The following is a 16764-nucleotide window of genomic DNA, read 5'->3' on the forward strand; positions in this document are numbered from 1 at the left end:
GCAGCCTTTCTGCACTGGATCCCAGAGGAAAACAGGAGCCATCTACAGCCCTGGAGCTTCAGAGGAGAACTGCACCCTTCTCCAGGATCTGTGCTTCAGCAAAACCACATCTGTCACTGCAGGAGAGCTGCAGCCACCATTTAATGGGACTGCTGCCAACAGCCTGCCCAACAGGGTGTCAGGTTGTACCCTGACTCTGTCACTGGTTGTTTTGTACTACTACATTTTAATTTTAATTTTCCTAGTAAAGAACTGTTATTCCCATCTCCATCTCTTTGCCTGAGAGCTCCTTGATTTCAAGATTGCAATAATTCAGAAGGAGCAGGGAGGGGAAGTTTCACATTTTTTCCATTTCAAGGGAGATTCCTGCCTTCCTTAGCAGACACCTGTTTTTTCAAACCAAAACACATAGCAATACCTAAAGCCCTATGCCTGTTATCTCCCCCATCTGTCACTCCCTGTGGCCTCTTCAGGTTCAATTTGTTTAAATGGGAGGTGGATGGAGCTTTGTTTGCAGGACAAGTGTTTGCTGCAGAGCATCTTAGCCTGCCTTTGGGGCAATTTAGAGGATGAAATGTTTGCCTCCTGGTCACTCAGTGCCAGGAAATGGCTGATCCAGCACTAGTGGTTGCTGTCAAAAACCATGCCAGTAAAAAGAGAGGAGCAAAGTAAGTGGCTGGAGACAGAGACAGGCCCAAGCAAGCAGCTGGATCTATCTGTCATGTGAGCCTCCATCGCTGCAGTGGGACTATGCAGGTGCCAGATGCTAAGCAAAGCCCTCTGGCCATAAACCACAGGGCTGCAGATGCATTTTCCACCAGCTCCAAATGATCAGCCTGCTTCATGTTGTCTTCCTATGGAAGTCTCTGAATCAGCCTCTTCACAGGTAGCAGAAGGACATTTCTTTGGTCAGAAACCTGTAGCTCTAATTGGCTCAGTCCTTAATTCCTTTCTTTCCAGACTTGCAGCAGTTGCAATCACAGCAGGTCTATCAAGCGTTTTCTGGGCACTGAGGGACAGGCAGGTGAAGGGTCTGGCTCTCAATTCTCCTGGCTTGTCATTTTTATCAGGTTGTGTCCTCCCCCTTGGTCATTACAGGATAAGAAAAGCATTTTACTGTATTTTCTCAACCTTTAGCTTGTCCATCATTCCATGAGCAGGCTGCAGCATGGGAAGAGGAGAGATAAACTGCAGGGGGAGGGCTGGCTCAGGCCATTAGAGCCTCTGCAGCAAGGAAAGAGACGGAAAGTAGGGCTGCTTTCGAAGAGGGGGTGTGAGAAGGTCAGGAAGAGGAGGGGGAGTGATGACAGGGCTGTGAGCCCAGGGAAAACAGAGCTGCAAAGTTTACACAGGGGGAAGGCTGTGGGCAATGCCTGCTTTGCTTGTCTTTCTAGCTGTGAAAGGGAATGGGAGGCACATCCAAGAGCAGCGTGGACAGGGGAAGAAGAGGGAGTCGCCTGTGGGTGGCGTGAGAAGGGCAGACAGACGATCCCCAGGGGAATTTGGGGTACAGCTGTTGCCAGATGTGCCCGTGGAGGAGATCACGAGCTCCAAGACACCCCGAATGGGGAGCTCCAAGCAGAGTCACAGAGAAATTCCCCAGCCTTTGAAGGGAAAAGACACAGCCGAGCATTCAGCACAGGGATGATGGGCTAAAGCTTGCCTGCCCGCGGGTGCTGGGAGCCCTGGGGCTCAGCAGCCACTGCACTCCTGTGCCCGACCGCTGGCAAAGTCCCCCCGTTTCGGTATAAAAATAAGCGCTCCAGCCTGTTGGACAGCCTTCCTTGGAAAAACAAACACGGATAAAGCTCACGCACACTTTGGGGACGCCTCTCCAGCCGCGGATACCCCCGGAGTCCCTTTGGGAGCAGAACAAGGCGTTCCCTTCCCTCCCTCCGGCCAGACCCCGCATCCCCAGCCGCATCCCCCGTGCCCGGAGCCCCCCGAGCCGTGGAGCAGGAGCGCCTCCCGCAGGGATGCAGCGGATAAAACCCTCTCTCTCCCAAAGCCCTCCGCCCCAAAACCCCCCTAAAATAGCCCTAAAACCCCCGTCCCCCAAAACCTTACCCCCAAAAAACCCCAACCCCCAAAAGCCTCAATACCAAAACCCCCAATCCCAAAACCCCCATCCCAAAGCCCCTCACTCCCAAAATCCTCACCCCCCAAAAATCCCCACTCCCCAAACCTTCACCCCCAAAACCCCCATCCCAAAACCCCTCACTCCCAATCCCCTCAATCCCAAAACCCCCAGCCCAAAAACTCCCATCCTGAAACTCCCACCCCCAAAACTCTCAGCCTAAAAAATCCCCAACCCCAAAACCCACAGCCCCAAATCCCCCCCGACAAAAATCCCCCAACCCCGACAGCAACCCTCCCACCTGAAATTCGTGGATATTTAATACACTAAACTTTATTTTTTAGCAGTGAAATCCTCTCTGCAGTAGGGAACAGGTTGGATGTCTCTCCCAGCTCTTTTGCAAGCCTTGGGAACGGGAAGAAAGGGGCAGAAATATCCCTACATTTAAAATAAAAGGGACTGACAGACCCCTACAATGCAGTTCAGTCTAGAGGCACCGAACCCAGCAACCAAAACAACCCATCTAACTTGCAAGTGGCTGCACCATTAAAAGGCCATAAATCCATGTTAGCAAACACCCTAAGCAAAAATCACAGCAAATCAATCACATTTTCCTTCTGCCAGGAGGGACACTCTTGGTGGATGGGTGAGGAGAAGCACTTGAGACAAGGCTCCTGTGTTCATCATTAATTTCAGAAAGTCTTTGTGTCTCTCTCGGTTTTTCATGGACAGCCAGTGAAGGTGAGGGTTGGATGCCTCTGGTTCCTACATGTTTGAGAAAGCCACACTTTGGAGGAGCTGTACCTGGCTTCCTTGTTTGAAGATCTGAAGCCCAGCTCTTCAGGGAGCTAAATATTTTCAGCAATGTCTCCCAGGCCAGCATGAATTTTGCCGGAGCAGGATGAGCTGCAGACACTTCTGAGAAATTAAAAGTGATCCTGGCAAATCGAGGAAACCACAAAAAATAAACGGTGGGTAATTCAGTTAAGGCAAGAGCACTTGAGGAGGAATAACCACCTGTACAAATGTGTATCTCTGAGCTGCCAGAGCTTTAATAGCTCTGCAAACAGGGCTCTGGGCGTTAAAGTGGGTCAAAAACAAATTAAGGTTGGTGTTCATGGCAATGGAAGCGTAAAAACAAACAATTACGCTGTGTAATTGATGCCTAAAGTCATACTTGTTAAACCTGCCCTGCCGAGGGACTCGGGAGAGCCTAAGCGCAGTCAGAAAGCAAACAAACATTATTTCATCTCCGAGATTTCAGCTAAAAAAAAAGCGACCAGAGTTTCAGAGATCCTTATTTACCTGTAGGAAAAAGGGTTTGCACAGAATGAGGCTGAGCATACAGCTCTGGAGCAGCTCCGCTCCTGTTGATTTTCTGAAGGGCTGAGATAAACCCGCTGTGATTGCAGGGGCTCAAAGCCTTTCTCCTTCCCAAACCTCTCCTGGCCCGTGAATTTGGACGCCTCAGCCGCGGCCAGCGCAGCCCCGTCCCGCTGCTGCTCTCCGGCTCTCCACAACCCCGCCTCGCCCCGAAGCGGGGGCAGCACCGTTCCCTGGGAACACCATTTCCCGGAGCCCCGGTGTGGGGGCCGGCAGGGCGCTGACCGCCCTCCGTGCGCCCGTCCCGGCCCCGCCGCACCGGGAGCTGAGGCCGGGAGCGGCATCGTGCCCGAGGCCGCAGGGGATGACGGGAGCTGTAGGCAGGGAGGGCCGCAGGGGCTGATGGGAGCTGTAGGCCGGGAGGGCGGTGTGCCCGAGGTGGCGGGACGGATGGGAACGGTAAACCGGGAGGGCGGCATGGCGGAGGCCGTAGGGGCTGATGGGAGTTGTAGTCCGGGAGGGCGGTGTGCCCGAGGTGGCGGGGCGGATGGGAGCTGTAGTCCGGGAGAACGCCGTGCCCGGGGCCGCGGGGGCGGATGGGANCCGGGAGGGCGGTGTGCCCGAGGTGGCGGGGCGGATGGGAGCTGTAGTCCGGGAGAACGCCGTGCCCGGGGCCGCGGGGGCGGATGGGAGCTGTAGTCCGGGAGGGCGGTGTGCCCGAGGTGGCGGGGCGGATGGCGCTGCGTGGCTCGCTGCGGGCCTGCCGGGCGCTGCTGCGCTCCCCGGGCCGGCCCGCCCGCGGGCTCTGCAGCCGGGTGCGTGCTCGGAGGGGCGCGGGGCGGGCGCGGGGAGGACGGGCAGGCTCCCGGCTGACCGTGCCCTCCGCTCGCCTTGCAGCCGCCGGCTTTCGGCTTCCTGTTCGATGTGGACGGCGTGCTGGTGAGGGGCAGCCAGCCCGTGCCCGCCGCCCGCCGCGCCTTCCAGAGGCTGGTGGACGGCAGCGGGCGGCTGAGGGTGCCCGTCGTGTTCCTGACCAACGCCGGGAACTGCCTGCCGGCGGCCAAGGCCCGAGAGGTGTCCCGGGCCGTGGGGCTGCAGGTAATGGTGACGGGGCAGCGGCGGCGGGAGGGAGCCCGAGCGATCCCCGGGCCGGGAGGAGGCGCCGCCAGGGCCCGGCTCGGCCTCGGAGAGGGACGGCTCCCATGCCGGGAGAAGGGGGTGAAATCCTCCTCCTGCGGGTCCCAGCCGGGCTGTCCTCCGTCCCGCAGGTGTCTCCGGAGCAGGTGATCCTGTCGCACAGCCCCCTGCAGCTCTTCAGGCAGTTCCACCAGCGGTGCATGCTGGTGGCCGGGCAGGGACCCATGGAGGAGAACGCCTACAAGTATCCTTTGTGCCTCACGGTGCTCTGTGAGTCCTGAACGGGATGCTTCAGCTGCGGCATCCCGGCCACAGGCACCTGCCTCTGGCTTCTGAAGCACAAGGAGACACACGAAGGTCATTGGGCACACCTTATGGGGCAGCGTCCTTATGGACAGGGGCTGTTCATCTCGCTGTCTGGCTCCCCTGATCACTGTTTGGCTTCTCACGCTCATGGCCTCCCCTTTGGTTGCTGTTCTCTTGGTGGGATGTGACCTGTCAGCTTTACTTTATCTCACTTTGAAGTTGTGCTCCTCCCATGCTTTCATGGCAGAGCTCGTTTGAGATCACTCCCAGCTGTCCCACGGATAAGGTTTTCCCCAGAATCTGACAATAATTGAAGGAAAACTCAAATACACAGTCTTTAAGCAGTCTCTGGTCTAGTGGAAGGTGTCCCTGTATGGCTGAAATCCATGAGGTTATGCATTATTACACTTCCCTGTTACTAGGACTTGCCAGCCTTAATCCTATAGAGTCTTCTGCATGGAACTTAAAGCTAAACAGACAGTTAAGAACAAACAAACAAAAAAACCCAAACAAACCAGTCTCCACAACATTCCTTGATGGTCTGATCTAGCCTGGGGTTCAAGCACGTGGTGACCATAGAGGCCCTGAGGAAGGCATATCCCCTGTTAGACATGGTGGACCTGAGCCGGAGGCCGAAAGAACTGGTAATTTCCTGCAGCAGAAGGGCTGTTCTGGGGCAGAGCTGGTCCCAGCACCCAGCAGAGAGACAGGGCAGCTGGTGAGGTTCCTTAGCTAGAGCCTGGCACTGTCTTGTCAGCTCCTGCCAGTGTTGGTTCCTGCAGGAAGGGCAGTGACTCTCCCCTCGCCTTTCTCACGCCATCCTTCCTTTGCTGGTCCTTGCAGCGAGGGGTAGGATGGTTTGGTTGACATCTCCAGCTCTGAGACAGCAGTGCAAGATTTGTGAAATCCCATCTGGCATGGGGGAAGGGGAAAAAAAAAAAATACTTCAGGATTTCATGTGGCCTTGTCCTGCCTTACTATGGAACCGCCTTGGCAGGTTCAAAGGAGGCATTTTTGGTTTTGTTTTGGAGATGGCATTAGGTTTTGCATTACTAATCCAGCCTTTTTTTTTTTTTTTCTGGCAGCCTCCTGCAACCACTGGCTTCCCCACTATAGAAGGTAAGCAGTGGCCTGTGTTTACACATGAGCAGCAGGCAGAGCTAAGAGCAAGGCAGGCCAGCTGGGATGGGAGCTGGTGACGTGCTGTCAGCTCACTGCTATCCACAGGCAGCATATTCAGAGGGTACAGACAGCAGGAAGCCTCACTGCTGGAAAAAGTTGGATAAAAAGCAACTTTTCCCTGTGCTGTGTGCCAGTATCTGGGACCAGTGCAGTGATGCAGTGCAGTCTGGAGCCCTGGCTAGCCACGTTCCACTGGTAGCTGTACTGGCCAGGGCAGCCCAGCAGAGGAGAGGTTTTGTTAGCTGTGACTTTCCAAACAGCTCTCAAAAATCTTGCAGGGGTGATTCTTTTTGGTGAGCCAGTGAGGTGGGAGACAAGCCTGCAACTCATCACTGATGTGCTCCTGAGCAATGGGAACCCTGGGGCAGAGCTGCAGGATGTACCATACCCTCACCTGCCTATCCTTGCCTGCAACATGGACCTCCTGTGGATGGCTGAAGCCAAGATGCCCAGGTGAAAAAAGCACGTGTGGGATTTGGTTTAGCCTATTTCCTACTCCTCTGGTGGAGATGATCTTTTCCTGCCGTGTTTTCTTAGCATTTGAATGTTTGAAGAGCTTGATTGTACAATGTAGCAGCAGAGACACTAAACTGCATGAGAAACAAAGGCTAAAACTTGGGGAGAAGCAAAAGCCAGACCACTGCCTGTGGAGGTGTGTGTGGACACACCTTTCTTGTGGTGTTTTTCCATTTGCTTTGCATTTTCAAAACAGGCATTAAAAAAAAAAAAAAAACAAACCAAGAAATGCTTACTGCTTCAGTGCTGTTCCTGGGGATGCTGATGACCTCCTTTCTGGTGCAGGTTTGGCCATGGCACTTTCCTTCTCTGCTTGGAGAGCATCTACAAGAAGGTGACAGGCAGGGAGCTGAAGTATGAGGCCTTGATTGGCAAACCCAGCCCAGTCACCTACCGCTATGCCCAGTACTTGATCCAACAGCAGGCAGAGAAGCAGGGCTGGAAGGCTCCCATCCGACACCTCTATGCAGTTGGGTAAGAGATTATTTTCCTGCTGGTTTCCTTAGTGAGTTGCATACTGACTGCTCTTTTGTTTTTTGTTTGTTTGGGGATTTTTTTGTGGTTTTTTTGTTTGTTTGGTTTGGTTTTTTTATTGTTTGGTTTGGGTTGTTTTTTTGCTTACTTGCTTGTTTTTCTTTTCCCTCTGGATATTTGTAAAGTTGATACCAAAATTCTGGTGCTGCCTCTGGAGCCTCACATCCTGGAGCAGAGGCTTGCTAGCTTTTTGTGTCCTACACAGCAAAGCTGTGGACTGTAGGATGCAGAGTGCACATAAAGACAAAATTAAGAGTCCCAGATGTGGTACTGTGAGCTCAGTCTGATTATATTCCCTCATTTGGGAATGTAGGGAATATAATCCAGTAGTGGCTGAAGCTGCTGTGGCTGCTTGGGGTGTGCTGTCTCCTCTTTGAAATGTGCACATGGCCTGAGCAGGACTCGCTGGTGGGTGGACTCAGTGGCCCACTCCAGCTGCTCCTCTTGATGTTGGCAACCATCCCACACCCCTTCCTCCTTCATTGCCTCGTTAATCTCAGTCCCCCAGAGCCAGAGAGAGATGCATGGCCTTGTTTCTCATTTCTGTTTCACACTGTGACCTTACCCAGGGATAACCCCATGTCTGACATCTATGGGGCAAACCTCTACAACAGCTACCTCAAGTCAGCTCAGCAGAGCCAGGCCCAGGCTGGGCTGAAGAGGAGCCCACAGGCAGCCAGTCCCCAGGCTGAGGTTTCCCTGGAGCTGAGGAATGACTGCAGCAGTTCAGTGGAGAGCTGTGAGTCGATCCTGGTCTGCACTGGGGTCTACAACCGCGGCAGCGGCGTTCCCAAGGAAACAGAGGCACGCCCAGAGGAGGCAGTGTTCCATGGACATCGGGACTTCTGCTTCGACCCCAGCCTGCTGGAGGCATCTTACATAGTGGAGGATGTGGATGATGCTGTGCAACTTGCTTTTCAAAAAGAAAACTGGAGCTAGGGGTTAAGAAAGGTGTGCCTGAAGACCTGCTGTCAGGGGTTTCATGTACTGGAAAGGGAAGAGGGGAAGAATGGGGAGGGACCTGAGCTGATTTTCTTATCTAGCTAATGTGAAAGAAAACTCCCTGTTGCAGCACTAAAAGCCCCTAAATTTTATTGGTACTCATCTGCCATCCTGGCAGACTTTCAGCTGTGACTGTACATTGTTGCCAGCCCTAATTGAGCCGTAATGGAAACAGGGTATAAGGAGCAGGCTTGTCCCAGCAATCCCAGTTTTGTTCAGCTCTCACAGCTCATTCTTTTCCACACTTTGTGTGCAAAGATCAGGGGAGCCCACCCTCCTCTTTGTGAGGTGTTTGAGGGTGAAGCTCTTCCCCACACGAGGAGCCACCATTTGTACAATGTGCTGTTTGTCCAGGCTGGGACTGGAGCACACCAGAATCTGGGGCTGTGGTGGCACCATGCCAAGGGGAGGCTTTAGGTCTTAACATCCTCCTTGTGAAGAATAAGTGCCTACAGACTTTAACAAATTCTCTTTGCCTGGGGATTTGCCACTGCATCACTGTCAGTGTGAAACAAAGTTCTGTTTTGCAGTCATCTGGCAGCTGTGGAGAGGCAGGGCCCCTCAGAGGAAGCTGCAGTAGCCAGAGCAACTTGATGCAGGGCTGAGGTGAAAGTTATATTGTTCCCTCCCCCCTGTTTAGCATTCTGTGAACACCCCTGCCTTTTCACATCCCACCAGGGAGCCAGCAGCCTGCTCTCAGTAGCAGAGGAAACCTCCAGAGTTTGAATTGGCAGAGTTGTCTTTGCACAGAACTCAGTGCTGCAGCAAGAGGCTCCTTTTGCACCCAGTCTGATCCCAGCTGTTGCAAGGAACATCCACCTGCTCCAGCTGGCACAGCTTCCAAGAGGGGCCTTTCTTTGGAACAAGGGCCAAACAAAAAGAGCCACAGTCCACCTTTGCTCCTTCCTTGCATGCAAGGATTCAAAGACAAGCCCATCAAGCCAGGATGGTACCAGAGCCCCAGATCCCCAGGCCTGATCTTTTAGAATACAAATGTCTGTGTCTTCCAGTTCTTTTGTTCCTCTCATCCCTCATGTGGTTTGCAGCTCAGGGATACCCCATACAGTCTGACCTCTGGTCCCCCCTCTTTCTTTAACATGCAGGTAGAGTCCCCCTAACATGGATTAGCAGCTGGAGCTTCCCTGCCCAGGAACATTTCCCTAACAACATGCACCTTCTGTTGCCTCTATTCTCCTAGCTCAGGCTATCCAGAGAAAGATATTTGGATACTTGTGTCTCCATAGACATTCCAAAGAAGAGAAGCCAGGTTTGCATGAGAAACTGATGTGAAAGGCTTGGCTTAGCGAGGAGTGTCCTAACTCCAGAGGAGCATTGTGATTTTAGAAGCACAAATCAGCCTGTACATATGATGAAAAGCCTTGGAGCCAGCACAACTGAGTTGGTTTCCCCAATTCCAGTCAGCTCACACCACACTGAAGTATCAGAAATGGGTCTGCTCTGCCTCTTCTTCCCTCCTTCCTGCTTTACCAGGCAGCCCCACAGGCAGGGTGCAAACAAGATGTTCTGCACAGAAGTTTGAGTTCTTAATTCAAATCTCAGCATCTATGTGCACTGAAATTCTGCTCCAGCAGCTCTCCATCCTCTCAATACTGATTCATCTTCCCAGGAAGGTCCCTGCAGTGTAAGCTCTACCCTTGAGTTGTGCCAGGCTCTGTGTGTGAGGCAGCCCAGGTGCTCTTTCAGTTACCCAGGCAAAAGAGCTCCTTCTGTGTTTCTCTGTCCTTTACTTCATGGATAGGAACAGAAAAATACCTTTTTTTGCACGTGTTTCCCTGCTGTGAAATCCACAGAGGGAAGCAGTTTCTCCCTCTCTTATTGCTGCTTGGGGTTCTTCTCCTTTCTCTCCTCAGGACAAGAATTCCTCGGCTGCTTCTAAAGTGGGAGTAACATAGATTTTAATCCTTTTCCTTTCACTGGAGAGAAGAGGAAATTACCATTTCATCTCTGTGCACAAGACAAGGGCTTGTCTCTAGTTCCCAGAAGAGCAGGCACAGGGAAGGACTTGGGATCTAACACAGGGATGGGTCTTTTAACTGGAGCCCAAACCCTTTTTATTCACAGCTCCAGTGTCCCTCAGCCTCGCTTTTCAGAGGTGCAGAAAGAGGAACACTCCCTTTGCTGGCTTGGGTGGTAACTTCCAAGGGATTCCTTGGAATGATCCTCATAGTCAGCTCTCAGGGAATTGGTTGCTGGCAGGAAAAACGAGCCACACAGGATTGCAGGAATGCTGAGGTCTGTCCACCTGCAGCCAGCCTTTGGCAGAGCTCTTTGTTAAAAGTGTGGTGCCAGTTACTCAGAGAAAAGGTGCTGCTGAACCACTGTGCCCTAAGGGCTGTGGCAGCTCTTCCAAGGAAGGAGGAGGTTTGCATTTGCACAGAGGGAGAGCCAGGCATCTCCATCCTTGGAATCCATCCTTGGAATCCATCCCTGGAATCCATCCCTGGAATAGCAGCGGAGGTGAGCTGACTGATGTGAATCTGCTTCACATGCCAAAAATCTGCTTTTAGCTCTGGGTTTGGTTGTGGTTTTTTTTTTTTTTTTTCTTTTCCACCAGTGTTCTGTGAGTCTTAAAAATGCGTAGGAGGAACTTCAGTGGTAAGGAATTAAAAAAAACCCAACAAAACTGCTTTGCTTGCGAGTTGAAATTGAACAGAAGGGAGGAGAAGGAATCTAGAAATATCATCTTGTACCCTTTCCCTAATTCATAGCAAGTAAGGTTGCATAAAAAACTCTGCTTTGTTGCTCTCTGTACTAATAAGCCAGATGGGCTGCCCCTGGTCAAAGACCTTTCCCCTGTTCCCCTTCTCAGCTCCTTGAAACGGTGCACTTTGTCCAACTCCCTGCCTGGGAATTGCATGGACCTGCTGGAAATCTGGCTTCTCCAGCTGCTGTTCAACACTGGCTTGATTCTGAAAGGTTTCTGTTAATGAAATTGCTTGGCAGGTCTCCTCTGTTCCATGAGTTGTGCTAGAGTGCTGTACAGACTTGTAGCTTATCTCCAATTCATTTATGGACAACTGTTATTGCCAGAATTCAGTGAAATCCTTTTTCCTCAGAACTGTGGCTTCCTGGAATTAGCTTCCAGCCTGGCTGGAACAAAACTCCTCCTTTGTCTTATGTACTGCTCAGAAGTGGTGGCTCTGAAGCAGTGTTTCTGTTCTTTGGAGCAGTCATCCTTCTGTGCAGGTGATGGGACAGGAGAGGGGATCCAATATCTCAATATTTACACGGTGCACTGCCCTGTACAACAAACAGGGCAAAGACCTGATCCTAACAACCCCATCTTCCAAAGATGAACAGGTTTTAGTCAGGCCAGAAGGGAGCTTGCAGCTGTGCCAGCAGCAGGAAGGAACCAAGGGCTAGACCTTGTTTTGGATCTGAAGCAAAGAGCTTTTATGGCATGCTCTAAGGTGGTGGCCAGAGAAGTCAATTCCTTTATTCCACAGGACACATGCAACTGCTAACCTGGCATTCAGGGCACCAGATAACACTGCTGTCCCCTTCCTTCCAATCCTAGTCCTGCCATGTCTTTCTCCCTCCAGTAAATGGTAAGGTTTCAGATTGTGTCATGTGCACTGTAGAAGAATGATTATATATATCATTCAGAGAAATCACAAACTGTGATTGTTTTAGATTTCATATTAATTTCAATGCAGTTACAGAGTTGCTACTTTGATTAAGCACATATGTGTAATAATAAAAGATGTTTTATTTGAAATAAATTTTAACATCCTGTGTGTACATTTAATGGCTATCATCCTGCTCTCTTGCACATCTTTGCTCTAGAAGATTATTAGGGCAAATTCTGTTTCCTTTTTCATTTTTTTTTTTCCTGTTCTTCAAGCTATTACCAGATTTTCTTGAGGGGAAAGATACCCCTTCAGCAGTTAACTGGCAAACTTTCAGACTAGAACCAAAAACTTCCCCTAAAAGCTTAAATTTAACAGAAAAATTAAAGATCCTGCTAGGTGAAACCATCATCTTTAATAATCTAGAAACATCCAATTCACTTGCATTGTTCTTATATTTTATCAGAAAGTTTCCCATCTGCAGAGTTCACAGCTGACAGGAGGCACAGTAGCCAAGTGTGATGCAGAGTCCTGAGAACTTGATGTGGAAAGCAACAATCAGCAAAGCAGTTTTGAGGGAACTGGACAGGGATTCCCCATCCTCAGCAGAGAGAGGAGTTGAATTATATTCTACATCTTGGAGAAGTGACCTACAGCCCTGAACTGTGATAAATAATGATAAAAAAAGTGTTAATCAGCCTCCTCCTTTTATCCAGTGCTCTGGTAGTTGGAGCACTCACCCAGGATGGGGCTGATCAAGGTTTAGTTAAGCAGGGAGAGATCAAAACCTGAAACTCCCAGGTTCATTCTTTTAATGACACACAGAAATCCTTACCCAGCCTGAGGTGCAGAGTTAAACACTGGCACTGTGAAATGCTGAAGAAGGACCAACTTGAGCAAAAGGATTGAGAGCCCTGGAGGGGTTTGCTCCCAGGGAAACGCTGTGGGAAATGTTTGCCAGGGATTTCTTGGGAATTTGGAAATTCTTGGGAAAAAACATTCCTTGGGAAGTGCTTGGTCCCTGTGTGCTGGTTTCAGGGGCCTGCCCAAATCCTTCCAGTGCCAGGCCTTCCTAACCCCAATTATAAAAGCACAAATCTTTATGGGTTTTTTACTGCTGCAGTCAATTTGATGAACACTCTGCACTTCCAGATCTTCATAGATCCAGTCTGCAAGTTTAAAACCTCACACCAGCAAGGCAGCCACATGTTCTCTAGGAACCAAACCTCCATCAAGAAAACACTTAATTCACTATAATAAACATCCTTTTCAGTCATTTAAACTATGAAGAACTTCCACTTTCTCCTCAAGGTCAGATCAATACCTTCTCTATGCTAAGACTAACTACAGAACACCAAGAGCAAACCCCAAATCCACTCTCCAAACCCCTACCCTGCTACAAGCATAAAAAGAAAATATCTTGGCATTTCCTGCTGGTATTGAAAGCTCTTTGAACCGAAATGTAATTACAAGCAATAGACTGTTAACACTTGTATATCCTTTTGGAGAGGATCTGCATTCCCTGAACCTTAAGACAGGATCAGCAGTTTAGTTACAAAGGCTGCGTTCGGAATTCACCATCGCTGAGTTTTGGTGCTGGCCAGGTGAAACATTTTTTACACTTATCTGTAACTTCAGCCCTGACCATCTGAATGGGTTAGATAAGTGCAGCACAAAGTGTGTGTCAGAGAATCCCAGAAGCTTCCTTTCCCACACAAAAGGCATTTTAAGTATGGTTGGAGCAGATTATGCTCGAACTCCCTGAGATCAGCTTTGCCTCCTTCCCTCCCACTGCTGCCAGTTTCTGACAGCTTACTGCAGGGTATAATTAGGGATCTAGTTTCTGGTCTTTCTTTCAGGCATATATCTGCCTCTTTTATTTATTTAATTTTTTTTTTTTTTCATTCCCCCAAGAAATGGAGCCATTATTTTGCTTCCTCCCAAATTCAACCCTCAAGAAAGTTTTGCCTTCCCCCAGCAGGGATATTTCTGAGGGCACACTTATTTCCACTTGTAGTGTAAACTAAAAATAGTAGCATTTTAGATGTAATTTAGTAATTTAGTGGGACTAAAGATGTTATAATATGACAAAAATTACATAGATGTCATTTAATATGACTCTATTGCACAAAACTCTGTTATCTGCTGTTTGCCTTTAAATACATGTGTACACACACATCTCTGTGCATACACATCAATACATAAAAAAGCCAAAAACACATCTTGGGAGCTCCTGAAAAGTAGAATCTATTTATAGTTTAGCTTTTCAATGTTTTAACGGGAATGGTTAAGCACGAACACATCCAAGGGCTGCACATTGCATTAAATAACTGGATCACATGGGAAGCATCATCTTGTCATATCTCATCCTACAGTGTGCTACAAAAAGCTCTTCAGTGCTTTCTCGAGTAGAAATAATTTCTCCCCTCATTCCCATTTTAAAGCAGAGGCACAATATCTGCTTCCTTTCCTACAAACAAGCTCCTTGCTTATCCTCACCTCTCTGTTTGGGTTGTGTTTGCACTGCTGGAGCCCATGCTCAGCCCAAGGAAGCCCTTGAGCCTCCACCCTCCCTCCTGGTGTTCCCCCATCCCTTTTCACAGCTCCCCTTGCCATGCAACCACAGCTCCTCCCCGTTCCCACGTACTTACCTTGGATGCAGGAGCCTTCACAGCCCCAGCAGGTATCCTGTGCTGTCAGGAGAACCATTTCCACCAGCCTGAGCCCCCCTGAGCACCCAGCTGCCTCAATTCCCTGCTCCCACATCACCTGGCTGGCAGGAATTGGGCAGAGCCCAAAGCCCAGGGATCCCCACCCAATTCACTTTACCCCAGCAGGTGGGACACCAGCCAGCCACCCCAAAGCTTTGGGGAACAAGGCTTCTTTTGAAATGATCAAAAGCAGAGATGTGAGTGCCTGTGGCAGGCTGCCAGGGCAGCTGAGTGAGCATGTCCAGCCTTTGGCACACAGGGAATGGCATTGCTCAGGAAACCCAGAGCATGACAGCCAGCGAGGCAAAGCTGTCACTGTCTGCTGCCCAGGCAGGGCTGTTGCCCTGGGTGGCCCAGATGGATGCTTGGGTTTCACTCCTCATCCTCTTGTAGAAGTGCAAAACTCCCCTTGCAGCAGAATGGCAAGACCAAGACCAATTTATCTAATTCTGAGGGCTGACCACATGTGGATCATGCCAGTGACACAAGTATTGCCTTACCCTGAGAAGAGTCAGGTGAAGGTGCCCACCCACCCTGGATAAAAGCCAGGATCCAGAATATAGAATGTGTTTTTACCCTGTACCATGGGCCACACAGGCTCACACTGCCATGGAACCCAACCTTTCTGTGGAATCCAAATTAGGAGGCACAGCTGCTGTCATTCACATCACTCTGAGCTGTCCTGAACCAGGAAACTCCCAACACCTGCCAAAGAATGAGAAAGAACAACATAGAGAGCAATCATCCTCCGTGGCCACGTGGACTCAGCCTCCTGCTCCCCATCAGAGACCATCCACAGCACCTTCAGTGAAGGGTTTGTGGGGCTGAACAAAAGGCATAGTCTAAGCAATTGTTTGCCCAGGGATTTTTCTTTGGCAGCAAAGTCAGTCAGAGAGAGAAAGCCTTGCCCAGCCGAGCCTGGGCTCTCATCCCTGACAATCCACACAACCCTAGAGGCTGGAGAGGGGTGTTCATCTCACCTGCTGCTGGGGACCATGGCAAGGTGACTGAGAGGAAGGTGGTGACACAGGTAGTGCTGATGCAAGGTAGAATCTTTGGTGAGTGTATCCCAGCCCTGCAAACACAGTGTGAGTGTAGCAGAAAACAGAGCTGCAGCCCAGCCAAGCAGGGAATGCAGCAGCATGGGCTTGGGGCAGCAACTTGTGTGTGGGACCACAGGAACAGCTGCTCGCTGCTGTCCCTAAATGTGGTACCATTTCAGCCCTGTGCTGCCCAAATAACCATATTAAAGCTTATCTTCTCTTTCCCTCTCTGTTCTGACCATGCTTTTAGAAAACTGATTTATGTGTGCCCCCTCGCTCCAGCCTCCACTGGCAGCAATGCTTTTGCTGTGACTTTCTCTTCCCCCGTTTTTCCTCTGGTGCTTTCCTTTGTTTTCCTCTGTTGCTGTGTGCCCAAAGAAATCTTTATGTCAATCCACCCCTTGTCCTCCGTTTCCCTTGCTCAGTTATCTCTTTGCTTCAAGTTTAAGCATGAATTCTCCCTGTACCCCTGACTGATTTTCTCCTTGTTGCCAAGAGCAGCCAGGGATATTGACTGGAGCAGGGCTCCTCAATTAGATGAATCAGATAGTTGTCACTGCTGTCCTGGATGTCCTTTCCCAGTAGTGAGCAGCATTTTCTCAGTCCCATGAGCAACATGCTCCAAACATGAAGCTGTTTTGGATCTTTATGGCAAAGTGTGGTTAATACAGCCATTTGTGGAGTTTATTGGATGTGCTTCACATCATTGTCAGGCAGCACCCGGCTCATCAGTGGTGGGCACAGGTGCAAGAGAGGAACTGGTGATGCTGAGCACCAAACCACCTTGGAACATGATGTGCCAAGCCATTAGTGCTGGTGATGAACAGATCCAGACAGCTGTTAAGCTCAATTCGAGGCCATTAATGGTGGCTCAATAAAGGTCCTGATTGTTGCTTTCAGTAGAACTCTAGAGCTATTCACACCAATTTAAAGGCTCTGTCCCATCATGTCAAGCTGGGCAGAGCCCTCTCAGCATGTGCATTGGCTCAACTCAGAAAATTGGTGGGTAAAAGACACTTTGATCAACAAGCACACCAGACCAAATGGTGGGGCACATGAATGTCCAGCAGCACAGATGAGCCACAAATGAGTGTTTCACTGTAGGCGCTGTGCCAGGCCAACTGGTCTTTGTCTTGGCCAGCCTAGAGAGATCAGGGCAGACTGAAGCACCTCCGATGCTCCGGAGTGGGAACCGGGGTTCTGTGCCACGTCCTTGGGCGACTCTCCCCATCGGCGGGGGTCCTGCGGGGCAGGAGGCAGGATGCTCCCCGAGCTGTGGAAGGGGAACATCCCCGGGGACAGGGCGGCGGCGCCTTCCTCCCCCTCCCCTTCTCGCCCCCCTC

The 16764-nt window shown here is 50.5% G+C and overlaps 2 protein-coding genes across 5 annotated transcripts in view; one reads left to right on the plus strand and one right to left on the minus strand.

Annotated features, from left to right (window-relative positions):
* LOC107204250 overlaps positions 1-3936 on the minus strand; it is a 34138-nt gene extending 30202 nt beyond the window's left edge. The window contains exons 1-2 of one of the 3 annotated variants that reach the window (XM_015627107.3): positions 3383-3894; positions 2391-3015 (exon numbers count right to left, since the gene is read on the minus strand). In XM_015627107.3, coding sequence (XP_015482593.1) covers positions 2682-3015; positions 3383-3879 — 831 coding nt within the window. In that variant the 5' untranslated portion in view covers positions 3880-3894 and the 3' untranslated portion in view covers positions 2391-2681. Of the gene's footprint in view, positions 1-2390; positions 3016-3382 lie in introns of those variants that run through there. The other 2 variants (XM_019006790.2, XM_019006789.2) reach the window with 2 other exon arrangements.
* A 186-nt stretch (positions 3937-4122) lies between these two features.
* Positions 4123-11846, plus strand: HDHD5 (haloacid dehalogenase like hydrolase domain containing 5). Of its 2 annotated transcripts, XM_015627019.2 has the most exons (8): positions 4123-4215; positions 4298-4498; positions 4669-4781; positions 5394-5487; positions 5929-5962; positions 6304-6478; positions 6827-7015; positions 7645-11846. In XM_015627019.2, the coding sequence occupies exons 1-8, from the start codon at positions 4135-4137 to the stop codon at positions 8012-8014; spliced, it is 1257 nt and encodes a 418-aa protein (XP_015482505.2). In that variant the 5' UTR covers positions 4123-4134; the 3' UTR covers positions 8015-11846. The 2 variants fall into 2 exon arrangements, with proteins under 2 accessions (XP_015482505.2, XP_033370130.1); XM_033514239.1 differs by lacking the exons at positions 4669-4781; positions 5394-5487.
* Positions 11847-16764: the final 4918 nt, after the last annotated feature.

The sequence above is a fragment of the Parus major genome, chromosome 1A, assembly GCF_001522545.3.
Source record: "Parus major isolate Abel chromosome 1A, Parus_major1.1, whole genome shotgun sequence".
Taxonomy (NCBI): Eukaryota; Metazoa; Chordata; class Aves; order Passeriformes; family Paridae; genus Parus; species Parus major.

Excerpts from the sequence above, each read along its gene's own strand:
- HDHD5 (XM_015627019.2), top strand. The coding sequence starts at position 4,135 with ATGGCGCTGCGTGGCTCGCTGCGGGCCTGCCGGGCGCTGCTGCGCTCC. Across the intron at positions 6,479-6,826 it reads GCTGAAGCCAAGATGCCCAG|GTTTGGCCATGGCACTTTCC; the intron begins GTGAAAAAAGCA and ends TTTCTGGTGCAG. Across the intron at positions 7,016-7,644 it reads CGACACCTCTATGCAGTTGG|GGATAACCCCATGTCTGACA; the intron begins GTAAGAGATTAT and ends GACCTTACCCAG.